Source organism: Podarcis gaigeae, assembly GCF_964106915.1.
Source record: "Podarcis gaigeae genome assembly, chromosome: 8".
NCBI lineage: Eukaryota > Metazoa > Chordata > Lepidosauria > Squamata > Lacertidae > Podarcis > Podarcis gaigeae.
The window spans coordinates 64,140,147-64,166,042 of record NC_139684.1 but is presented as its reverse complement, the minus strand read 5'-3'; the positions used below and the strand labels follow the sequence as shown (position 1 = coordinate 64,166,042).

Sequence of the window (25,896 nt, the reverse complement as noted above, 5' to 3'; positions counted from 1 at the left end):
TTGGGTCATCTAGTCCAACCCTAAATACAGTGTTCATAGCAAGATTTCAAGGCAAGATTTGCACTACCAAAAGGAAGAGAAAAAGAAAAGTAGCCAACTTTACACAGAACCGTTTTAGCAGATCTTGAGATAGTTTGAGTTTGCTTCCTTCAAGTTCCTAGAGAAATTATCTTTAAAGGAAGATTGAAGTGAACATTTTTCCTAAGAGGGAGAGGATCTCTTATAAAGCATAGTTAAAACAGCCATAGATTTGATTTAAAAGGAATAGAAAAGTGAGATTTTTTCCTGAACTTGCAGAGGAATAGTAAACCTAATCTATGCCCCCCCCCCTTGCAGTTTCCTTTACAGGAAGCTTACTTGGGAGTAAATTTACCTGGCACAGAAGTAAGAAGGAGGAGGGGGGGAAAACCCCTGAAAGAGACAGAATGAAACAAAGGGGCATTTTTTAAGAAAAGAGGCCAGGAAGACCGATATCAGGACTGGACTCAGATAGACAATTTTGCTGGCTATGGAAGTCTCTACATTTAATACCAATTTTAATACCATTTTTTTCTTAGAAAGAACACATTTTCATAGGCAGATGCTTAATGAAATACATATACTGCATTTTAGCTTGAGAGAGCAGTTGGCTCTACTAGGCTTTTGCAGCAGAAACATTAGTTTCTTCACAGCACATTTCAAAATACTGGAAAAAAATACTGGAACACGGATATAAACTCATAAACTCAAACGTTGCAACATAACATTATCTACCATCAACTTAAAATCATACTCCTCACTCAAGCTACTTGGAGGAAGACTCCTTGGAGCCTCTCTCAAAGAACAAACATTTGCACACTTCATTCTAATGATTTTTTTTTAAGTTATTTATTTTTTGGTCCTGTTTAAGATTGATGAGGCCCAACATGGCTTTCTTAGATTTAAAATTTTGAAGCATGCTTGCAATTTAAAAACTATGTGCATTTAAGAACAGTCTGTGGATGCCGGAGCCAATGTAAACACAAACCCTTTTAATATTCCAAATCTTTGAGTACATCTCTTATCCTTTTTTTTTTTTTTTTTTCAAGAGAAACTAAGATCTCTAATGTGTGGGCTCTCAGGCTGGGCTGTTATTATATCTACTGCCTTCTGAGCACCATTAAATTTACGGTTTCATGTTCTAGCTTTAGGTTATAGTTTAACACCACAAATTTGATGTGTTCAGCTCTCCCTAAGGGTTCAAACCCTGATTTTGTTGAAGGATCCCTGGGGTGGCCACTGTGCCCTGGGTTCCAGGTGGTGGGCCTAATCCACCCACTAAAAGTTACAATGGTCTCGTACTTTGTACTTGGAAAGACCATTTTGCCCCTTTATTTTTTTTATTTTATTTTATTTTTCCAATTGGAGATGACAAGCTGGAGGGGCATATTAGAATCCTCTCCGGGGCAAAAAGGCTTCATGGAAGCTGTGTTGCCAGGAGGAGTCCAGCTAGGGTGTTTAGTGAGCTCCCATTCTCTCATATGTTATTTTAGGCTTTTTTTTCTTTTTTTCTTTTCATTAACGAAGTACGCTAAAGACAGAAAGAGTGGACGCACACACACAAGGGAAGAGGGGCAATGGGAAAGAAAGGGGGGACAGATAAAAGATCCTTTCAGTACTCAAAGTACCCTTGACTAACACAATTCCTACTTATCTATAAACCACGAATTAATTTCTGGAAATCTCAAACCTGAACCTGAAACAAAACCACGGGTCTCTGCCCGGAACCTCAAACCACGGGTCTCTCTGCCCGGAACCTCAAACCACGGGTCTCTCTACCCGGAATTCCTTTACCTCAGTGCTGCTTACAAGACTAATCCTAGTGTGGGGCCCCAATTCCCCCCTCTACCCTCCACGACAGCCTCCTGCCTAGCCGTTGAGACTAAGTTCGGAACCCCTACTGGACGCTTGCGCAGTGCAATGCCAGATTAAGGCCCGAGAAAATGAAGGTTTGGAAAGGAAACAAACAACCTTGCGTTCTGACGTACCCGGGTCATCCCTAACAAAGGTCGCCAGGCAGCAGGGGCGGCTTTGTTTGCATAACTAGAGGAGAGAGAGAGAGAGAGAGAGAGAGAGAGAGAGAGAGAGAGAGAGCTTTGAGGGACGCCTCTGGACGACTCCGAGAGAGGAACGTCAGAGAAAAACAGTAAAGAGCCACGCTTTCCTGGACTCAATTCTAAGACGGAAAACGGGGGAGAAAAGGGATAGAGAGATTAAGGCGTCCCTGGACGACCCCGAGAGGTAACGCCGGAAAACAGTAAAAGTACCACAATTTCCCAGGACACGTTCCGCGAAAGAAATTGGGGGGAGAGAAAGGGAAAGGTTTTGATGTTCCTAGACGACTCCGAAAGGCAACATCAGACAGTAAAGTTCCGCGACCTCCCTGGCCACCCTCCGAAAGGGGAGAATCGGGGGAGAAAAGGGGAGAGTTTAAGACGTTCCTGGACGACCCCGGGAGGGAACGTCAGAAATGAAAGAAGGAAAGTCTGGCTGTCGTGGGGACGCTGCTTCTCCACCCCCTCCCAATGTATTTACTTCAAACCATACTCACGTTTGAATGTGTCCCCCGCGGATCCCGGGATCCTTTTCTTTTTAGCCGGCTTGACCTCGCCTTTGCTCCCCCTGGTTGGGCTTTTGGTGACGATTGATTACCGCCCGCAAAGAGGAGGCAGGGAGAGGAAGAAGGATCCCTGGGCTAAGGTTGCCCAGTGGCGCCCGATCCCCTCTATCTCCCCTCTCACCTTTGCAGGAGAACCAAGTGTCCCTTCGTGGTCGCCAAAACTGTTACAGGAAAAATCCGAGGGCTCCCTTGGACAAAACAAAGACACCAACCAGGATAACTTGGAGCAAAACAGCAGCCTGTAGGCTTGGCCTTTATTGAACTGTTGCAACAGGGTATTCCCCTCACGTGCAGGAGAGAGGAAAGACCCAGAAGAATAGTGTGCAAGGTCTTATAAAAACTTTTGAAATTCCCCTCCTCTAGGTCTAGCCCACCCCCAGAAAGGAGGGGTTGAGGGAGGCATACATTACAGAAAGGAGGGGTTGTGGGAGGCATACATTACAGAAAGGAGGAGTTGAGGGAGGCGCACATTACAGAAAGGAGGGCTGAGGGAGGAGTTGGTGGTAACATGAGTGTCTTGTCACCTGGCTGGTTCCTCCTTTCCCCCTCCCCATGAGTACTTTCCAGAGGACAAGGGGGAGTTTGCAGTTTCCTGCCCCCTGAGGGAAGATCTGATCAGTGTCCTTTGTTTCAGTCCATGTTGAATCCACTCCCATATGCAAGTTCTTTGTGATCTTGATTGTCTTCTGTCTGGGATCATCAGGGTTGGCATGGGCAGGGCTCCAGTGTATGTGCTGAGACAGTGAAGGGATTATGGCTGACTAAGTCACCCCCCTTTGTTAGTTCTTGTCATTGGGAGTAAAATAAAAATGGAACAGTGCAAATCCAATGTATGGTTGATTTTCTATGAATTTATAACAGAAATGTGGCGTATGTAGTGTGTGAGTGTGAAGTTTATACAAACAGAATGATTGGGGTGGGGGGGTTCCTGCTACAGTATGATGCTGAATTCCCCCCAGAGGGGCTTTTTGTGTATACTGTATATGTATATGTGTGTGTGTTATCCACAAACAAGCAATATCTAACTTACAATCAATCAATCAATCAATCAATCAATCAATCAATATCGTATGGGATAGGCAAGGATTATTATCTCCATGTTGCTGATGGAGTGGGTGGGATCTTTCTTTCCCTCCCAATGCAAATAGTGGTTTCAGAGCAGGAGAGGCATTGGGGTAACTAGATGTTTCTGAAATGTAACCTTTTTTGCACCCTTTTCTTCATTTAATTTTCCATTCATGTTTAAATTGCAGGAAGAGGAAAAGAAGCTTCCGACGAAGATTAATGTGCGACCTGGAAAGGTATGGAGGGTGAAGGGGGGGTGCTGTTGTTGCCAAATGTCTGGGCAAGGGGCTGATATGCTTGCAGGGAGAAGGTTAAGGGCTGGGTGTTATTGCATTGGTGCTAATCTCAATTTCTGCTTTTCTCACCAGATCATTCTGTACTCTGAGGCAGGCTTTGGGGGTCAGAAGAGAGAAATATGGGGTGATATCACTGATGCTACATCTTGGGAGCTCTCCCACACCATCTCCATCCGAGTGATCCGTGGAGGGTAAGTAAGCCTCTGGGTGATTTGCTTTGGGTTGTGCTGCAGGGAAGTGGCCGTGTGTGCTGTGCATATAGAGAAGGGATGGGGAGCCTGTGTGGCCCAACAGATGTCATTGGACTCCCAACTCCCATCACTCCCAGGTTTTAGGGCCAACGGTGAAGTGGATGATGGGATTTGTAGTCCAACAATGTCTGGAGGATCCCAGGTCCCCATCTGTGCTGTACAGGCAGAAAACACAGTGCCGCGTAGAAGTGAAATCAGAAGCAGATTAAGACGTTTCTCCTAATGCTTAATCAAAATATGCTCTCCATCCATTGGTCCTATTCTTGCCCTCTGACATCTTAAATGGTCATGGGGCATAATTTCCAGGCAGGGTTCATCTATTATTTTATTTTATATATTAAATATTTAACTTGCCCTTCCTCCCAAAAGAGCCCTGGGCGGCCATCAACAAGAGATAAAGCAATAAAGAACATTAAGCACATATTTAAAACACCTTAAAAACAATTCTAATGCAGATGCGGACTGTGAAGGTTCACAACTTAAAAGGCTTCTTGAGAACCGAAACACAGCCAGCCCTCAAAATTTGCACACATATCCAAATTTTGTGAAGTGGTACTTCAACCAGCATTTGCAAAGCATACAAAGTGCACATAAAAATTACCACATTTGTGAAAACAGCATACAAAAATGTATTTAAGAGACATTGCTTGCAAAAATGTGTACATTAGTCAAAACTGCAAACAAAAATGTTTATATTCAGAGAAATTTGCACTTAAATGCTCAAGTACTTTCCATGAGGATTGTAAAAATAAATGAATTGCAAACTGCGATGGAAATGTGAAGAACTGAAATTAAGATTGGAAAAATGAGAGGCTGAGATAACTGAAATAGACAGATCCATCCCTACTCACAACTCTACTTGGAACTAACCCAATGTCATGTACTCGCCAGCTGGGTAATGTACGAGAAGCCACGGTTCCATGGGCGGAAGTGTGTGCTGGCAGAAGGGGATGTGGAGATCACCAACCCTTGGAGAATGTTCCACAAAGAAGGGGCATCAGCTGAGAATGCTCCATTCCATATTGGCTCACTCAAGAGGGTTGTGCGGGTAAGCAGGACTCCTTTCCATTTGTGAGTAACGTCTTTCTACTTCTTGCGGAAGCCGGTTGTTTGGAAATGCAGGTCTCATACCAGCCTTCCTCAACCTTGGGTTCCCAGATTTTGTTGGACTACAACTCCCATCATACTTGGCCATTGTTCATGTTGTGTGGGAATATCATGTGGGGAAGGCTGCTCTATACATTGTGATGGATGGGAGGGAGGGAGGGAGGGAGGGAGGAAAACACAAGAATGGGGCAGGGAGCAATATTGCAGTATGCCTATAAACTGCGGGCAGAGGCAGATTTTGGGGGAGCACAACCAGGTCATGGCACTGGGGACCTTCTTCTCAACAATTTTGGTGGTTTGTTTCCTAAATAAAGCTCAACAACTTTGCGGGTGTCAGGAATTTTACTTTTTGAAATGCGGCAACCCTTTTTCATTGAATGTATGCAAAGGGCCTATTTGAGTTGTTAGTGACCACACTAAACCATGGGTTAGCATTACATGAATGCGCTACTCTCCCCAGAGCTTGCATTCTCCTCTCCCTCCCACATTACCGAAAGGAGAAGCCTAGAAGCTTTTTCTTCCAGTTTTAGCAACTGTGACCAGTTGGGGTGGTTGAGAAGGCAGTGGAGCATCCTCTCAGTGGTAGCAGCAATGCATTCATCAGGATAGGATTGGGGCAAGGTGACACCAGTGAGGTCAGGGGGCTGCTGCATCGAGTGGCATTGATTGCATTGGTCCTTACTTGTGTGCTCTTGGGCACTGGACTTCAGCCATTATGTTTGCAGCTCTAATGTCAGCACAGGCTGACATTAAAATATCTCTGTCCCCTGGCAGTGTAGTAATTGGACTTTGCGGTACATTTCTGGATGCTGGAAATCAGTTTGGCGAGAAAACAAAGAGTTCTGTAGTTTATTTGCCCCCCTTTCACAGGCCAATCCTCTCTGTTTCAGGATTACAGGATTCCTGATATCAGCTTGTTTTCTGAGGAGAATGGAGAAGGCAGAAAACAGAAGTTCACAGATTCTGCAGAGGACACACGAATTCACAACGAGCCATTGCAGGCAGCTTCTATCATTGTGCACTCTGGCCTGTAAGTGACAGCTTTTAAATACTTTGAGCATTCATGATGTGAGAAGTGATCTAGAACTAGGGATGGTTTGGATTTTAATGTAAACCTACTTAATTCGCAATCAAATACAGAAATGGGTACGCTAGTGGAAAGTGTGCACAAGAATGTGTATATGCATACAAAATGCATTATATTATGGGAAATAGTTGTGTGTGCATATGTATGTGTTTCCTCATTTTTCAACACAGCACAGGTATTTGTTGGTCCAGGGAGGTAGATAGACCAATAATCTGATTTTTTTGCACAGGATCACAGCCTGGAGGATTATTGTGCAAAGGCTAAATTGTGATCAGGATGCACTTTGGCCTGGCTTGCAAGTAATGCGAACTATGGTTTGTTTGTTTTTTTTGTTTGCTTGTTTGTACAAACACACTCCAGCCAGCCAACTATGGTTCGTTTGTGGCCATCAAACCAGAAACTATGGTTTGACGTTGGCTTATAAATTTCAGTTTGTGTTATTCTCGGTTTCTCATGACACTGAACCCAGAATTCTAGTTTAATCCTAGTTTGTTTCAGCATCTCACACAACTCTGGCAGCAGAGGTGCAAGTCAACAGCACTTAGAAAAAAACCCAGTATTAGATTAAGCAAACCATGGTTACTTTGCTCATCTGCAAACCACAGCTAAAGCAAACCATTGCTTTGTGATACATGTGAACATTGTTATATATTTATTGAGAAGTGGAACTACGGCAAAGCAGCTTGGGTCATATGTTTCTTTCATATTTCAATCTTCTTCCTAAACTTGGTGGGGTTTTTTGCCCATGTTTGGGGTACAAGTTGGCTGTATGCAGCAATGCTTAGCTAGGGCTTGTGGCAATGCATCTCTGAATATCAGTCCCTGGGAAACAACGGTGGATGAGTGTTGTGGCGCAGGCTTCCCAGAAGCGTCTGGCTGGGCACTGAGAACAGAATGCTGGACTAGATGAACCTTTGGTCTGAACCAACAGGGCTCATCTTATGATCTTATCATGAACCTGCCTCGCTAGGATCAGTTTTTCACCTCTATTGCTGATCAGCTGCATTTGTCGAAACCATTGAAAAGCTGTGGGGGAAGCTAAACTTGTTCAGCAGGAGGAAAAACAGCACTAAGTCCTCTTTTTAAAGTACACACCCTGAGTTGATTTCAGCTCAGCCCAACCTGAAAAGCACCTCTGGCATAGGTCCATTTAATTATTTTTTTTTATACTGTAAACATATTTGTTATGTGCAAATCCTCTCATGACTCAGTGGTAGTTAAAGGTTCATGGCTTCATTTGCATAACTTTCCAGCTAGCAAGTGTGTGTTCAGCCTTTCTTTTGTACACATATTTGTAGCAATTTGTAAATCCACACTTGACCTAATGGGAGGGATGTGCAATAGCTTGCAACACTGAGCTTGGGGTTAGATTTGATAGATATATTTTAGTCAAGTGACAAGTGGGACCTGCCATCCTAGTGCTAGAGGTCTGAGTTTGGGGGCAGGCTCTCAGCTTGGAACCTGAACATTTTATTTATTAAATTGAAATTATTTAACACGATTCATATACCGCTTAAGCATCAAAGGCTCCAAGTAGTCTGCATAAGATATACATTAAAATTACAGATAAAATATAAATAAAAATCAGATGCTAGAAAGAAGTTAGGCTAAAAACAATCCAAATAAAAATCAGCATTATGAAGCATTTATATTATCTCTTTATGTCATAAAATGCGTATACCACAAAACGGTTTACAAAAAAAAGATACAACAATAAAATTATCACTAAGAAAAATGAACAACAATGATTTAAGACATTCAAAAAATTAAAATAACAATAGGCTAAAACAGATTAAAATACGCATCAACTTTCTAAACATCTGAGTAGGCTTGTCTAAACAAAAATGTTTTTTAGCATTATGAAATAAAACTACAATTTGCATAAAATATATATTAAAAGTAGGGATAAAACCATATATTTAAAACAAGTTAGGCTTTAAAAAGCAAAATAAAATCAACGGTTTTAAAATATACATTAAAAAATAAAATTATGTATTAAAATACAATTCAAATTTACATGGCTCCCTTAAACAAAAAGTTTTTAGCAGGTGCTGAAAACAATACAGTGAAGGCACCTGCCTAATAATCGCTGCGAAGGAAGTTCCAAATTATTGGTGCTGACACACTGAAGCGTCTGTTCAGAACAAACATGTGGTTTTGCTGGTATTTCTATTTAACTGGGTGAGGCTTGAGAAGAGGGAAGTGGGAAGTGTGTCCTTCCATACCACTCTGCTGGAGCTTCCCTATATACAGGGAGGGGAGCTTTTTAAACCCCCACCCCCACGATATGTGCTGTTAACTGTTAGGGGCTTGAGAAGGTCAGTTCCCTCCTATTCTCTACCTCATCCTGGAATATAGAAAATGTCTCAGAAGCACAGAAGTCCCTGCCTTCAGCTGCTCGAGACAGAACTAGGGGCTTAATATTGGTCTTAGTATTGAGTGGACTGGACTCTTCAGATCAGGATGATACACAAGACCAAACTCCTGCTTTTTATATCTCATCTGGTCAATTCAGAAGCCTCACTCTGGCTGTAAACTATGGTTTACCATGCACAAGTAAATGGCACCTGTTTCACTCCTTCCAGCTCCCTTCTCCTGGCGCTGGGAGGAGACAAACCATGTTCCCTGGCTTAACATTATGTCGAAACCTGGGATTGTGGTCTGCTCCCTCGCAGTGAACTACATTCTCTAGCCAAGGCTTATTATTCACTCGTTGAATATGGCTTGTTGGAGCAAAACCATGATCCCTGGTTGGGATGCTAAGCTAAGGGATTCTGGTGTGTTTACTCCCAGCATATGCTTTATGGTTTACCATGATGTTTGAACATGACTGTTGTCTTTCCAATCAGAGCATATGCATTCCTCTCTCCTTCCAGGGCTGCCGCTAGGATGTGCTTTTCAGTTCATTGGACACATGACACTACAAAATTTTAGCAGTCGTTCATGGTTCTCTCTATGCTCCACAGGTGGCTTGTTTACTCAAAACCCTTCTTTGACGACGATCCTTATGTCTTAGAACCTGGTGGGTATCCCAATTTGCGAGCCTGGGGAGCCAAGGACCCCTCAATCTGCTCCATGCATCCAATTAAGATGGTAAGTGTTGTTTGGCAGCATCTTCCTCCTGTTTTCAACCTTAAGGTAAAGGTAAAGGGACCCCTGACCATTAGGTCCAGCCGCAGACAACTCTGGGGTTGCGGCGCTCATCTTGCTTTATTGGCCGAGGGAGCTGGCGTGACATTTTATATTTGAAAAGACCCGCTACGTCAGATCTAATACACATCTAGTCCACCATCCTGTTCTCGCGATGGCAAAGTGGTCCATGAAAAGGAAGACGGAGTAGACAGATCCACTCACAGAATTCTCACTCTGGCTTATTCTTGTTTTAGGGCTGTCCTGTCGTGGAAAAGCCTGGCGAGCCCAAGGTAAGAGGAGGAAATAATTGCTGCTGAATTTGATCCTAGGGTGTAATGGTTCTAGGGGTTGCTCGTGCGTAAGCCGGTGCAAACACCTGGGTGTATTGCCTGAGTGAACCTTTTCTGTCCGGACAGCCACTCACCCGTGGCTGTCTCAATCGCTGGCAGAATCCGTCAGTGGGCATTTCTTAAACTTCTTCCAGCAAAGAAGCTCTTTGACGCCTAGTCTCCTCCTACTCTCTCTGCGCGGAAGCCTTCTGCGCAAGGAGGACGTAGGCAGCGGAGGACCTCTACTCTCCCCGCTGGTCCCCGGCAAGGAGTCATGGGACCACCTCACCGCTTCCCCCATCTGCCCCCCTTCTCCACTGGTGCTACGCTGATTCTCTTCCCCAGAAGAGGGGCTGCCTCTCCCAATCCCGGGATGCTCTCTGGAATCCCTCTGGATTTTGCTCTCTCCCTCCGGCACTGATGGCAGTTCCCTGACATAGGGCAAAAATACTTCCCAGCAGAAAAGGGGGCTAGAGGACTTAAGCTAGCTCTAGCATTGCACATTTCAGCAAGAGGCATCAGCAAATCTTTGTTTGGAAGAAGTCTTTATTAATTTATATCCACTGTACTGAGTGGAAAAAGTCATTAGACAGTTAATCTACCTAGGGAAAGAAAGCTTAAGTGGTCTTCCTGGATTGTGAGTTCAGTTTCTCTTTTCTAGTTTCACCTTTCCTCCTTCCTTCTGCCATTACCTGTAATTCATCAGGCTTTACTGAGTAAAATATGTCATTTAAAGTTTGCAAAAACACACTCTACAACAGGCATTTCACATTTTGGAGCTCAGAAAACTGAAATGTTACACATAGAATAAAATGCAGGAAATATGCCAATGCGTCGTTTTTGCAGAAACATGTCCAACAGGCATCCTTTATTTGGGCTGTTGGGGGTGGTGCTTATAGATTTTAAAGGAATAAATAGCAAGTGGCTACAGCCTACAGTAAAATGTAGATGAATAGAGTGGCATGCAAAAGGAAGGGGGAGAGAAAGCAGTGCTTATGGACTTAGGAACTCTTCCATACTGGAGCTTTTTCCAAACATGAGCTGAACATTGTTGAACATACCACAGCAGCCACAAGAACTAGGAATTTGCTCTGTTATAAAAAGAAATCCCAGACATTTAAGGAGTCCAGATTGTAAGCTTTCCTCAAAAGTGAGTTGCTCCAGGCCCTCATTATTTTGGTTGCTCTTTTCTTTAAAAGCAAGAAAGGTTCAAAAGTTTGTGAAAAACACCAGAAGGAGGAGGTGTCCACCATTTTACTCTCATTGTTCTCCATGTTTCATTCTCTCTTTCTCCCTCTTCCTCTGTAGGCTCTAATCTATGAGAGGCCACATTTTCTGGGTCATAGCTGGGAAGTAAGCAGAGACATTTACAACCTGAAGAAGCCAGAAAACAACCAGGACTCCAAGATGTCTACTGCAGGCTCTCTGAAAATCCTAGGGGGCTGGTGAGCATTTGGAAGAATGAATAAGTGTTGTAGGGCAAAGGAGCCATCTAGGCAGCAATAATTGTCAGCTGACTCCTACACGCCAATCCCTGATCACCCAGGTCTAGGAAGCCCTTGACGCAGAACTGGACAATTAGTCTGAGCATGAGCAACATTCACTGTCTGTTCTGGAAATTGACCTCAACCCAGCCACTTCTCCCTTGGAGCTTGCTGCATTATCAACCTTGCCTGTTTAGCCCACCTGCTTTCCTCAACTCCTGGCATCCAAGAGCATTCTGGGCACTGTAGTTTTCTAAGGGTTGCTGTGAATTGTAACTCTCGGAGGGGTAAACTACAGTGCCCAGAATTCTTTGAGGGAAAGAATGTGTTTCAAACGTGCTTTAAAGGCAGAGTGTGTTCACAATCATGGCTCTAACAGCTGATCCCACACCTTCTGCCCACCCCAATATAAACAGTACTGCTTGTTGCTGTCATTTCCCTGCTCATTACACTGGCTTTTGACATCTGAGATGGCGCGGAAGCTCCACAACATAGGGGCTGCCACAGAGAATGCCCTCTCCTGGGCACCATTGCCCCCAAGTCTCTGAGGGCAGTGGGACAACTAAAAGAGCCCATGAATTATTGGGGATGGGGGAGAAGAGAGATGGTTGTACATCTGGAGAGGGAGAGTAATTTGTCTTTTGTACTACATGCACACTCTCTTATTGTCGGATTGTATTGCCTTGGTAGCTGGATTGGTTATGAGAAGGAAGGTTTCCGTGGGCACCAGTACCTGCTGGAAGAAGGAGAGTACAACGACTGGACACAGTGGGGAGGCTACAATGAAGAACTGGTGTCACTTCGGCTGATTCGGACGGTGAGAAAACCTGTCTGCTTAACAGGGCGATGGATGGGAGATTTATTGCTACGAGGGAAGAAAAGTTTCCTGGCTTAAAGCATATGCCAAGTTCCTAAAATAAGAAGTGTCAAAGTTCAGCCATATCAGGGAGAAACAGGACTAGTTCAGAAGTATTATTTGTTTTATTTCTTTTAACTTTCCCTTCACTTCAGTGTTCCGGCTAATGCTTATGTAACCAAACCAACACTACCCACACACGAGGCAGGTATTAGCAGACTTAGGGGGCACCTTCAAAGTTTGCAGAAGGACAAAAAAAAAAAATTAGGAAAAGAGCTTGAGGGAGGTACAGCCTCCCAAACTGCTGGCTAAGAACTGAGTGTGCTTTGTGGCCATGGAATAGTGAATGTATCGGGGACAGGCAATGGAAACTACTGAAAATGCAATTATAGGTCTTGCTTGTCCAGTGTGAAAGCAGGATGCAGGCTGTAGTTTCCCAATTATTTATTACGAAAGTGAGGACAACGCCCCCTTGTAATCTAAAAAAATCATCCTAGTGTACATTGCACATGATTATTTCATGTGTGTCTGCACTGAGGAAAGGAGCACTGGCGGTATCCCATGTATTATTATATTTTATTATTATTAACTGCTGCTATTATAGTAATTTTCCTTACTGTTCATTTGTAGTTTCTTTGCTGCTATTTTTTGAATTGTCAACCACTTGAGTATGGTTTCTGTAGAAAGACAGAACAAATTTGTTGTTGATGATGATGATTTTGCCCCCATTCTCCAGCGGTTCCCAGGGCATGTTACAACAATTTAGAATTCAGAATTAAAAGCAATTAAAACAGTAGCTGTAAGCGTGTTACATGTTTTTAAATTAGTTATTTTTTCTCCATGCCAGAGTGTTTCCGAATGCATCTTTAATTAGCAATTTCCTGTCAACAGGCTGTTTACTAACTCATTCCCTTTTCACAGCCTGAGCAATTGCTTTTCTGGTTGTTGTCATTGTTGTTATTGAACAGTTAACGAAAAACAAAATAATACCTACACAACATCCACAACAACCCCTAAACCTTCTGCTGTCACTTACAGTGTGTTCACATTACTGACTTAGAGTGCTGTAAAGCTCTTTCCTCCCTGGTGTGTTTCACAGCTCTTCCCTCCCCCACACTGTAGTCTTTCACATCAGCATAGTTTCATTAGTGTCAGATTCATTTCTACATGTTTACACACCAAGGGTCATTGACTGGGGGGTGGGGATGTTTGCACCGTACATAAAGATGCTCACAACCTGGCAAGAGACAAATTGGGAATGGCTGAAATACGCCATTTGGTGTGAAGCTGATTCGAGAAACAATGCATCAAACAGTAGTATTTTCTGCATATACATTTTGGATATCATGTGAATATGGATTAAAAACTCAGCACTAGAAACATAGTGAACAAGAATGCAAAGACAGCCTTGCTCCTCCCCTCAAACCATCCCCACTGCCTTTCCTCCTTTTCTATAACTCAGGTCTGTAGGATGTGAAATGAGGCTCCTTTTTCTTGAAAATCCATCAGCAAGGAGATGGGTTGTTGCTGCTGGCTGTGCTGATACATTTTATTTTTCTTCACTCGGTAGGACTTCTTGGACCCAGCCCTTGTGCTGTTTGAGGCCATGGACTTTGAAGACGGGCCCAGCGTTGAACTCAGTGAAGCACTGCCAGATGTTGAGCTGGCCAGCTACGGGACCACGACACAATCCATCCATGTCCTCAGTGGAGTGTGAGTTTGCTGTGTTCTCTGGGGAGGCCACATCAGGGCTTCATTGAAGGTGGGGTGAAGCATGAGGCACATGAACCCTGCGACAACATAAACCTTCACAAGCTTCTGCACTGTGGTTTGATTCTGTATAGGGAAGTTTTTTCTAATTGTTTCATGTTTTATTATGTTTTTATATATGTTGGAAGCTGCCCAGAGTGGCTTGGGTGACCCAGTCAGATGGGCGGGGTACAAATAATGAAATTGTTGTTGTTGTTTTACAAGCTTGTAAATGAAATAACTTTGTGTGGTTACATTTGTTGTTTGCACTGTTTAATGAAAATAATAAAAATTACAAAGGAGGGAGGGAAAGGAACAGTAGCATATGACTGTCTTTGTTTGAGCCAAATAAGAGGTCTCTAAGAAGTAAATGAGCTTTTTGAGATGATCAAAACTATTCCTCAGTCTGGATACTAAAAAGCAAGTGAAAGGATAGGTGTCAGGGAAAGCCCAAATCTGTGTACACACTCTACCTTCAAAGCACATTCTTTCCCTCAGAGAATTCTGGGCACCGTAGTTTGCTAAGGGTTGTAGGGAATTGTAACCCTGTGAGGAGTAAACTACAGAGCCCAGAATTCTTTGAGCGGTAGAATATGTTTCAAATGCAGTCAGAGTACGTACATATCCAAAATCTGCTGTTTGAAACAGTTTGATAGGGAATGGAGGAGGTAGTATCCAGACTTAAGGAGGATGAGTGGTGATTATTGCAACACGGTTGCACCAAAGGCTAGAGGGAGAAAGAAGCAGAGCAGTGTTTATGCTCATTGAGAACTGTAGGTCGAAATTTCACATGATAGATGTGTCAGCAAAACACGCACTTTGAGCTGCAAGTACTCTGGGTGACAGATCGTGAATATGGAGGTTTAGATAATCCATTTCCATTTTTGCGGCCAGGTGGGTGGCCTATGAGGATAAGAATTTCTCAGGGGAGCAGTATATCCTGGAGAAAGGAGTGTACCGCAACTGTGAAGACTGGGGTGCAAGCAGCTGCCAGATCTCCTCGTTGCAACCTATCCTACAGGTGAGAATAAAGAACGCTGCATTCATGTGTCCCCAGTTCAGAAACCATGTTCCCAATCCCACCTGCCTCCAAGAAGGAGCTTTGCGTATCCTTCCATTTTGTGTTTCCAAATAGGTTTTTGTGCAAGGCCAGATTAAGATGTTTGGGGGCAGTTCTCAGAGCAGGGCCTGCCTCCCCTCAAAAGCAACACATGAAATTGACCACCACAAAATATGTCTTGTCTTAACGACGAACAAATTTATTATAGCATAAGCTTTTGTTGATTGCAGAAAATAATAATCCTCTAAGCCTTGGGAGTTTCACAACTCTCAGTAAAATACAAACATTTTGTCACCCCTGATAAACAAAAAGAAAATATTCAGAATATGGGCTCTTGAAACCCATTACAGTGGTACTTCGGGTTAAGTACTTAATTCGTTCTGGAGGTCTGTTCTTAACCTGAAACTGTTCTTAACCTGAAGCACCACTTTAGCTAATGGGGCCTCCTGCTGCCGCTGCACCACCGCTGCACGATTTCTGTTCTCATCCTGAAGCAAAGTTCTTAACCCGAGATAATATTTCTGGGTTAGCGGAGTCTGTAACCTGAAGCATATGTAACCCGAGGTACCACTGTATTGGTTTCACTCACTGCCTGCCTTGGGCCAGTCACCAGCTCCCAGCCTCACCCACCTCAACATGGCTGTTGTGAAGATATAGAAGAAAGTTGGGATGGCTGCAAATGGGAACTTAGTGCTTATATCAGAAGATGATGGACTTCATTGGAGGTTTTTAAACAGATGTTGGATGGCCATCTGCCAGGGATTTTTAAACTGTGGTTCCTTTGTTGTAGGGAGTTGGACTAGATGAGCTTTGGTGTACCTTCCAACTTTACAATTTTTTATCATAGACATCAAAATTTGGTTTGTTTAACCAGAGGGATGCATTTTTCTGGATCCTCCCCTCTTGGATTGAATAAATGATCTCAAGGACCATCCAGTCAAGCACATACTTTTTATCTTTCTAGGCTTGCCTAAAGATAATATTGTGTACCACTTCTTTCTTCTCTCTCTCTTCTAGGTTGGGGAACACAGTCTACACTTCATTTCTCAGGTGAGCAGGTGGACTTCAGAAGCAAAGCAGGAGGGTGGTTCTTATGCCCATCACACTGCTGTTACACGGGTGCTACCAGACGGGCTGCTGATTCACACAAAATTTGGTTATCCCATACTTCCTAAATTTTTTTACCAGTCTGTTATGACTTCCACCAAAGAATCCTGGGAATCGTAGTTCAGTGAGGGTGGAAATATTTTTCAGTTAAAATCTTTTTCTATCCCCCCACCCCTTCCAGCTCCCAGTGTTTCTTTGGGGAGAAGAAATGACTGTCAGGAAACAGAATTACATTGGCAGGATATAGATATTTCTGTCAGCCCCAGGTCTGATTCCACCATGTTCATTATTTCCTCAGTTTGTTCATATCTGACATTTTCTGGACTCCCCAGATCCAACTCTTCTCAGATCCAGACTTCTTGGGGAATTACGTCTCTTTCAAGGAAGACCAAGCCTCACTTCCAGAGAATTTCATCCCACGCTCCTGCAGGGTCAATGGAGGCAGGTAAAGTGACGCTTCCTCACTACAGCAGCTGAATGTAAATGGTATGATGTGAAGAACTCATCATGTTGGCTCTAAAGATTTAGGGCAGGGACTGCCAACATGATGCCCTCTCCAGATGTTGGTGGACCATTAGGAGTGGGGGAACCTTTGGCCCTCCAGATGTTGCTGAACTACGGCTCCCATCAGCCCCAGCACACCTAGCCAATAGCCGGGGATGATAGGAATTGTAGTTCAGCAACATCTGGAGGGCCAGACTTCCCCCATACCTGGTCTACAGCTCCCTTCTTCCTTGACCATTGGCCATGCTGGCTGGAGCTATTGGGAGTTGAAGTCTGGAAGGTTTCATGTTGGCTACTGAGGCTATCCTTGATTCTTTGTTCACCTGAACAAATAATGCTAGGCATGAAAGGTCATGCTGAAGCAACTGTCTTACTTTGGATTTTGAAACACTAGAGTGGAGAAAGATTTCGAACCAGATCTACAGCCCTGAGCATGAAATTGCTGCCACTTGAGCGATGGAGTCAATCACGTCTCTGTCTTATTTCAGCTGGATTCTCTATGACTGCCCACAGTTTGATGGCGAGCAACACATTCTCTCTGAAGGCGAGTATCCAACACTGACCTCTATGGGCTGCCTCTTCACCACGTCCATCCGCTCGCTGAAGAAAGTCCCCATTGTAAGTTGGAAACATCTTCTTGGCTCTAATACTGATTGGCAGTAGGTAAATGACAGGCAAAAGAAAGTGCTTCTTTCACACAACGCATAGTTAACTTATGGAACTCTCTGCCACAAGATATGGAAATTGTACCCTAAATTAAATGGTGGTTAGAAAGGATTAGATATACAAGAATTTAGATAGGACAGTGCATTTCCACACTAGGGCCCAATGCACTGCCAAAGAAGTTTGGATGCAGCAGCTGCAAGATTCCAATGTCTCTGGGTGTTATGGTACCAGTTTAGCAATCAAACAAAAAGGGATATTAGAACAGGCAACAAGAAACCTGACCTCATTTGAAACATTGATGCAAAATCGGAAGAAAAGAGTTGTTGTTGTTGTTGTTGTTTAGTCATTTAGTCGTGTCCGACTCTTTGTGACCCCATGGACCAGAGCACGCCAGGCACTCCTGTCTTCCACTGCCTCCCGCAGTTTGGTCAAACTCATGCTGGTAGCTTCGAGAACACTGTCCAACCATCTCGTCCTCTGCCGTCCCCTTCTCCTTGTGCCCTCCATCTTTCCCAACATCAGGGTCTTTTCCAGGGAGTCTTCTCTTCTCATGAGGTGGCCAAAGTATTGGAGCCTCAGCTTCAGGATCTGAAGAAAAAAGTTAGGTTTCACAAATTTACTATATACAGTACTGCTAGATATGGTATCCTTCTGGAGTGGCTGTCCAAGTTAGGAGTGGATGCCACTACTTCTTCTTGGATGGTGATACTTGGGGAGTGCTCTTTGGCACAATGGAGCCTTCAGTGTGGAGTTCATCAGGCTTCAATTTTATCCCCTATATGTTGTTTAATATCTACATGAAACCACTGTGGGGGGTCATCTAGAGTTTTGCAGTACATTATCAGCAATATGCTGATGATTAGCCATTATTTGAGGTATCTTTCAAAGTGAGTTCCTTGTCAAAACTTGAGAGTTTCACACGGCCTGAATGCTCAGAGACCTGCCACCCCAACCTTAAGGTTTCCATGTGTTTAGCCTTCTTCTTGTTCCTCAAGCCCAGTTTCATGCCTGCCCTTCAACTCTGTTTTACTTTTTTTCATAGTTCTTCTCGGAGCCCTCCATCTTCCTACATGGACTGGAGTGTTTCGAAGGGAAGGAGATCGAACTGAACAGTGAAGTGCGCAGCCTTCAGGCTGAGGGATTCAACAACCATGTCCTCTCTGTGCGAGTAAAGGGTGGGATGTAAGTAAAGGATGACCTGCTACCACACATAAGGACCTGGGCCATTGTTAGGGCCAGGTAGGGATGGACAAACCCATTCCACATGGGGCAGAACTGAGTCTGCCCCTTCCTGTTTCTCTGCTGATTTTAAAGCTGCATTTCCCCAAGGTCCTCCAGCCAGCCACAGCCTGGAGGACTGGAGACTTCTTGCCACCACACACTAGGAATAGAGTAGAGGAGCCATTCCCCCTGGGAGTTACGGGACTCGATGTTCCATCACTCTCAGAGGGAATTGTATGGCAAAAAACATCGCTGCCCCTGGGGAATTAAATGATTTGTGGTGGGGTGCAAATTAAATGAAGAATTTTATCTGCGTTGATTTGGATGAGAAAGTAGATGGCTTGCCTTCTGACACATTTTAATTCTAAATTTACACCTATTGCTTGTGCAAATTTTGCATCTATGGGTTTGCGTCCCAAAGTCTTTGAAATGTCTAGCAACAACTGGAGGTGTCTAGGAGACCGTATGTGGCCATCATGAACACTAGCCAGGACTGTAGTGTCAGCAGCAAGCAGGTCCCATGCTCCTGTTTTTGATTACGGTTTCCCAGTTGATGAAGGGCCAAAGTGATCTGTGCTGCTAATGCTTTTTCTCCCATTTTTTGTTGCTCTGCCAATTCCTTCATACAGTTGGGTGCTGTGTGAACACAGCGACTTCCGAGGCCGCCAGTGGCTCCTGGACTGTATGGAGATCACAAACTGGTTGACATACAGTGGACTTCAGCACATCGGCTCCCTTTACCCCATCCGTCAGGTGAGTGCCCAGTGCTCTGGTCTACTGGGGAGGGGTTAGAGGCAAAGGATGACTGGTTAAGGAGCAGTTTAAAAGCAGTTTAACCAGATGTATGTGGCACATTTGCCCTATCTCTCTGTCCTTTGCCAAGCTGCTTAAATGTTCAAGTGGGCCATTATAAATCTGAGGAGCAGGTAGATGTCAGAATGCTGGCTATTCCACCATACCTGCTGCCCACTGAGGCATACATGCAGGGTGGATATGATTTAGATCAAAACAATTTAAATCATGATTTAAATCAAAAATTTAATCACTAGTCAGTAAGACTTAATTTAAATCATTTTTTTACAGAAATGTTCAACCTTGATGGCATCCTCTTAATATTTACAACCTAATGAAGGTTTTATTTTTGGAATAATAAATTTTCATAGTTTTTACAGTTATATCAAAAATTACTGGTTTGGTTATACTATCAGAAATACTTAGACAGATGATAATGAAATTATTATTTATATTTGGACAGCTTTTCTGCTGTACTTTATTGGAAGGAGAAAAATAATCATTTCCTTAATAACAATTTAAACAATTTATTTAACTAAAACAATAACTTTATAGCATATGCATCCATGTTTGATAACCAATGTGGTTAAACAATTTTAAAATAACACACCTTAGACTGAGTTTTAGCACATGAAAAACTTCAAACAAATCCTTATTTCCTGATGAATAACCTTTGGACTATAACGTAACTTAAATAGAAAACTACCTTTAGAAAGATTTTTCCTCCAAAAGCATTTTATTTTAAAAATCCGATTAAAATTTTAAAAAATCTGATTTAAATTTTAAAAATCTGATTTTTTTTATTTTTAAAAAAATAATAATTGATTTTTATCCACCCTGCATAATTTATTACTCTGAGAATGGACACGGTGGTCAGATTGCTCCACAGCATGGAACTTGCTGAGCAGCTTAGATGAATGCACAGTGATTGTCTTTTCTGTCTGCCTCTCCCCTCCCTCTCCCCAGAGACGCATCTACTTCCAGATAAAAAATGAAGAATTGAAGTCCTTCCTGTCTGTCCCAGATGACGTTGAAGACATGAAAGCTGGGCGAGTTCTGGTCTCAGAGCTCAATGGCAAGAGCAGCTCCATCTGGTACTATGAAGAGGGGCTTATGAAGAACCAGGTGAGGGCTTTCTCTTCCTCTTGTGTGGTTTACAGGGACAGAAGCAGCTGGGGTGCATGGATAATCCAGGCCTGCTTCAAGAAGACCCCATACGATACCCTCAAGTTTAAATAGTTCCGCTCCTTCTATTGTCCACATAGCATTTGGGTAAGCCAGGCAAAACTAATGTCACCTAAAAGGGTATATGCTGGGCTGGTATAGAAGAAAAGTCTGTATTTAGGTGCCATGGCTCAGTGATAGCGCTCATGTCTTGTATACAGAAAGTCCCAGGTTCAATCCCAGGTATCTCCAGATAACAGGATATTGGTTATCAGGTAATGAGAAAGATCTCAAAAGGCCACTGCCGGTCAGAGTAGGCAGTACTGGGCAGGATAGACCAATGGCTTGACTCAGTAAAAGTCAACTTCAGCTTTAGATGTTCACTGTCTGTATGCAACACACTTTCATACAACACTGAATTGGCGTCTCTTGACTTTCAGGTTGCGCCCAACATGAGCCTACAGGTGATTGGTCCAGCTGCAAAGGGATCCAAGGTGGTGTTGTGGTCTGAGAGCCGACTGCCCCGGCAGACCTGGCAAATCGATTCTTTTGGGAGAATCTGCAGCCAGATGTTTGAAAACAAGGTCCTGGATGTGAAAGGTAAGGCATTGGCTGTTGTTGTTGTTAAGATTCAGATTTAGGCTCATGAGGGAGTTCTTGAGGCCAGGAAGCAAGTAATGTGGCTATAGAAGGGATGAAATATAGCTAGAAATGGTTCAGTTTCAGTTTCCTTTCACCTTTTTCCCACGTCACACACCATTCCTGGAAATTCCTGTTCAATCTTTCCCCACCATTTAATCTTAACATGTGTATAGCACTCTCAAACATCAAAAGCACTTCTCATGCATTATCTTTTCTAGATGTAATGTTTACAATCCAGTTCCTTCAACCTAACCTAATGGAACTTGCTTTCTGTTCTCTGAGCTTATATCAAGGTGAAGATCTGGTGATAAAAGTCACTTGGAATGTTTATGCACAGCATACTCTGGCCTAGTCCAGCAACAGTGAAGGGGACATCTATATATCACCTATCTATCTATCCATCTATCTATCATCTATCACAATTATTCATATCCTGCTTTTCAGGATACAAATCCTTCTTAGGGCAGTGTACAAACAACATCGATTGGCTGAAATGCCTTTTTGAGTTGTGCCCATTTTCTTCTTCCTTTTCTCCATGTAGGAGGCCGAACCTATGACCGGGACCATGCCATCCTCTGGGATTCTTCGGAGGAAAGGCCTACACAGATCTGGGATGTCCGGGTGCTTTGAAGAAAGCAGGAATTGGAGAGCCATGTCACGTGCAGAACTAGAATTCAGCCTGCAAGTCACAGACGTTTGTCCTTTTGTGACCAAGCTGCATCTTTGGGGATTAGCTGCTGAAATGGATAAGTGACTGGGTGCTGCATTTGGTTAGTAGATGCAATCCTTTCCCCACAGATTGCAGCCCAGAAAGAGGGAAATGTTTCTGTGAAGCACAGAGATTGGTCTCCCCAAGGGACTCTGTAGAGGGAAGGAGGCAAAAGCTGGTTCTTTTCCAACACCTTGGAGCTGAGCCTAGCAAGATGGAGATTATTGGCGAGTTCTGATACGCGGATCATTCATGAATGGACAAGGTCAAGCAGCTCACCTGTATGAGCACAGGAAAGCAAGCTGCCAACGCGTCACAGGTGTCCCCAGCCCTGCTGGTTTAGGCTTATATATGAATATCTAAAACAAACACACACATACAGCATGAATGAGCCTTTTGTCCTTGCATGCAGCCCATTCCCTGTCCCTTGTGCTCTTCTTCCTAAGGGGATGGGCTACCTTGTAAACTCTATTTATGTACCTGTGTATGATACAATGCCTTTTATAAATCCATCTCTCTGGCTGGTGGGCTGACTCTGTTATTTGCCACTAGGACATGTTCATGGGGACACTGGCTACAACCACAGGCATAACATGTAAGGGATCTTGCCCACAAGTGTTTTGGGTGGTGGAGAGAAATGCCTGTAACAACAACAACAATTGGCCAGCTGGGATCATAAACAATAGAAAAGCAGGAATAGTATCACACAAATGTGGCTGCAAAGCCCATATTATAAGGAACTGGTGAACATTAGGTTCTTGCAAGTCTACAAAGCTATGCTGTTTTCACTATCTGTGTTTTAATAGAATTGTTTTTATATTGTTTTAATTCTATTATAGTTTAATTACTTTTAACCTTTTCTTTTTTGCCAAAGTTGTTGAGCTTTTTGGGCAAAATCTCTCAAAAAAAGAAGCTTTTTAAAAGCAATTTCTGCCTGGACACTGCTCCTAATTTTATCTGTGTTGTTTTAATTTTTCTAAGCTGCCATGAGTCCCAGTCTGTGAAAAAGGAAGGATATTAATTATGCTGCTGCTGCTGGCACAGTGCAGGAATGGCTGGCCTGTGGCCTTCCATATATTGTTGTATTACAGTTTCCACCACCCCTCACAACTGATCATGTTCACTGGGGCTGATGGGAGTTAGAAGCAACAGCATCTGGAGAGCCACAGGGTAAACACTCCTGCTACAGTTTGTCAGAGATCAACCTCAACCTATGCTATTCTCAAGCTTCTCTGCAGTGCTGGTTAATTATTATTATTATTTATTAATTTTCTGTACCACCCACCAGAGGTTTACAAGGTGATTTACAATATAAAAACACAAAATACATAACATAGCAACAAACAAAAACAATAACCCTCACACAATTTAAAAGGCCATAAATTGTTTAATTAGTCAAAGGCCTGGGAGAAAAGGAATGCCTTTGCCTGGCACGTAAAGATATGTAATGAAGGCACCAGGTGAGGCTCCCTGGGGAAAGCAGCCCATAAGTGGGAGCCACTGCAGAAAAGGCCTGTTCTTTTGTTGCCTCTCAGAGGAGGCACATGATGAAGAGCCTCAGATGAGGATCACAAGGTCCAAGTCGGTTCATATGGGGAGAAGTAGTCCTTGATGTGTGAGGTTCTTCCGCACTCGTAAATTCTGCTCCTAAAGGAATCCACGCTTGAGTCCTTTGGGATCTGCTTCCATACCCAGAGCTACATGAATCAATAGTCTGACTCACTATTAGGCAAACCCCCATATTTATTCATCACTGACACATGTTGCATTGATGGTTGTTAAACTAGGACTAGCTTCTTCCATGTGCTGGTTCTCAGAACCCTTGCCTCACTTTTCATAGCCCCAGCTTTGGGGGCTATGGGAAAGACATCTACAGTGGTACCTCGGGTTACATACGCTTCAGGTTACAGACTCCACTAACCCAGAAATAGTGCTTCAGGTTAAGAACTTTGCTTCAGGATGAGAACACAAATCGTGCTCCAACGGCACGGCAGCAGCAGGAGGCCCCATTAGCTAAAGTGGTGCTTCAGGTTAAGAACAGTTTCAGGTTAAGTATGAACCTCTGGAACAAATTAAGTACTTAACCCGAGGTACCACTGTATTTGCAGTGAGGAATTGTTGCTGCTATTTCTCATTTCCACCACTAGAGGGTTCTGTTTGCTTCAACAGCGCATAGCACATGAGTTCGTCCTCAGTCTTTTTGTGTGAAGGAGCAGGGTTTTGTCAGGAAGCCATTTTGCATGTAGATATCAAATAAAGATGCTTAACACTTTTCACTATATGTCCACTCCACAAAACTCAGCAGAATCAGAGCTAGCAGTGGTTCCTTGCATGGATGTACACATTCTGAAAATACATGCATGCCTCTTCCTCCCCTCTTTATGGGATTCGTTTGTGGCACACACTAAATCTTTTAACAGGCAGTTGCTAAAAGTATGATGCAGTTGTGCATTAGGAGTTTAACAAGATCAATTATTTAACCAATGTGCAGCTGGAGGGCATAGTGGAAATAGCAGGGGCTTGGCATAACAAATTGTCCTTCCTGGAAGATTTGTTTTTATGTGTGAAGCCAGCCCATTTTCCTGGATGCTGGCAAGGGCCATTGATTTATTTAGCTTTCTTTGGAATATTTCTGCATGTGGTTATTTCTGGGTGGGGCTTCTCCACGGGTTTCAGCCGTTGCTTCAGTTCCCAGTCAAGAAAGGAGGGCAAAGGAGCAAGTCCCTTCCCACTACTCAGGTAGGGGAAGAAAGCCCAGAATGTAGGGGGTGTGGCCTCTTTGGCAGACGGTCAGGACTGAACTTGAGCCACAACTAAGTATGACTAGGCCCCAGAGCCTGTTATGCCCAACAGGGGTCAAGTGCAGAACATATGAAATATTGATGTGCTTCCAGTGCCTTGGGAAGGTCAAATCTCCTATATCATTAGGAACAGTTTGGGATGTGGAATAGAACCTTTCTCCCTCCTGGACTGTGTTGTCCCTCCTAGGAAGGGAACTCAGCCAATGAAGAGCATGTTTCCTGATGAGTGGCATAGCCCAGAAGTTAGTTTGCTAAAGAGAATGTGAAAGAGGGTCTTGTGTCACCTTGACTGCTAATAGGGAAACTGGTTTCCCCGCAGCATAGCTTTCATGCAAAGCTTTGCCTGGAAGTGTCACAGGTATCTTTGGACAAGATATTTGATTTGGTCCACATTCAAGGATTTGCACTTATCAGATTTGCACTTTCTGAAACAAAGATGCGAACCTGTTCAGAAAGATGTTGACTTACCTTGGTTACAACAGGAAACCCACACTTATCTGCATGCGATCTAAGACTGCAGACTGTGGCTTTCACATGTTTAGAAGGGAAATGAAACATTGGTGTCTAAGCAAGGTGGGTGGGATATATGAGTATCCTGTTTTAAGCAGAAAAATAAAAGATTTTGTTCAGGTGTAACAAAGCAATTGTTAGCTTTACCTTGGGGGGGGGATGCCCTTTTACAGTTTTTCGGCTAAATGCAAAATTACTGTTGTAGCATTTTGCTCAAAGGGGCAGAAACATTAATTTGAGACAGCAGATGCTAAAAGGGAACCCTAATGCCCAGGCCTCATAGCCCTAATACACTACATCAGCTAGCATGATGCTCTACCGATGTTTTGGACGACAACTCCCATCAGGCAAAAGACCTGGCCTGCTTTTTGTGACTAGGGATGTGAACTTTTGAACCAATCTCTTGAAACAGCAATTTAATCTGCACCATCTAGCAGGTTATCATATTTAGCTCCGTTTGCCAATGACATTTTTAAAAAAGCTTCAACTTTTAGCATTTGTAATTTGTATATTAAGCCTCTGTTGAACAGGAGCCAGCTACTCTGAGCCCCACCCCAAAGTAAAACCCCTCGGCCACTGCCATTTGGGAACCTATTTGTTCTGCTTCAACCTGATCTGCGGAAATCAGTTCTGTTTTTGTTTTTCATGGCATGGAGTTGATTGCCTACTGATACCTTGTAAGCCAAGCTACAGCTGAAGGTCAGAAAAAAACAATCCCTCTCACAT

At 43.4% G+C, this 25,896-nt stretch overlaps 1 protein-coding gene across 1 annotated transcript in view; it reads left to right on the top strand.

The window, feature by feature from the left end:
* CRYBG2 (crystallin beta-gamma domain containing 2) overlaps positions 1-22,379 on the top strand; it is a 68,539-nt gene extending 46,160 nt beyond the window's left edge. The window contains exons 5-22 of the mRNA XM_083750593.1: positions 3,892-3,939; positions 4,072-4,190; positions 5,142-5,298; positions 6,248-6,387; positions 9,411-9,537; positions 9,831-9,866; positions 11,214-11,350; positions 12,080-12,206; positions 13,816-13,958; positions 14,889-15,015; positions 16,072-16,104; positions 16,494-16,606; positions 17,154-17,283; positions 18,374-18,513; positions 19,182-19,305; positions 20,311-20,469; positions 20,949-21,108; positions 21,692-22,379. Of these exons, the coding sequence (XP_083606719.1) occupies positions 3,892-3,939; positions 4,072-4,190; positions 5,142-5,298; positions 6,248-6,387; positions 9,411-9,537; positions 9,831-9,866; positions 11,214-11,350; positions 12,080-12,206; positions 13,816-13,958; positions 14,889-15,015; positions 16,072-16,104; positions 16,494-16,606; positions 17,154-17,283; positions 18,374-18,513; positions 19,182-19,305; positions 20,311-20,469; positions 20,949-21,108; positions 21,692-21,780 (2,109 nt within the window). The 3' untranslated portion in view covers positions 21,781-22,379. The remainder of the gene's footprint in view (positions 1-3,891; positions 3,940-4,071; positions 4,191-5,141; positions 5,299-6,247; positions 6,388-9,410; positions 9,538-9,830; positions 9,867-11,213; positions 11,351-12,079; positions 12,207-13,815; positions 13,959-14,888; positions 15,016-16,071; positions 16,105-16,493; positions 16,607-17,153; positions 17,284-18,373; positions 18,514-19,181; positions 19,306-20,310; positions 20,470-20,948; positions 21,109-21,691) is intronic.
* Positions 22,380-25,896: the final 3,517 nt, after the last annotated feature.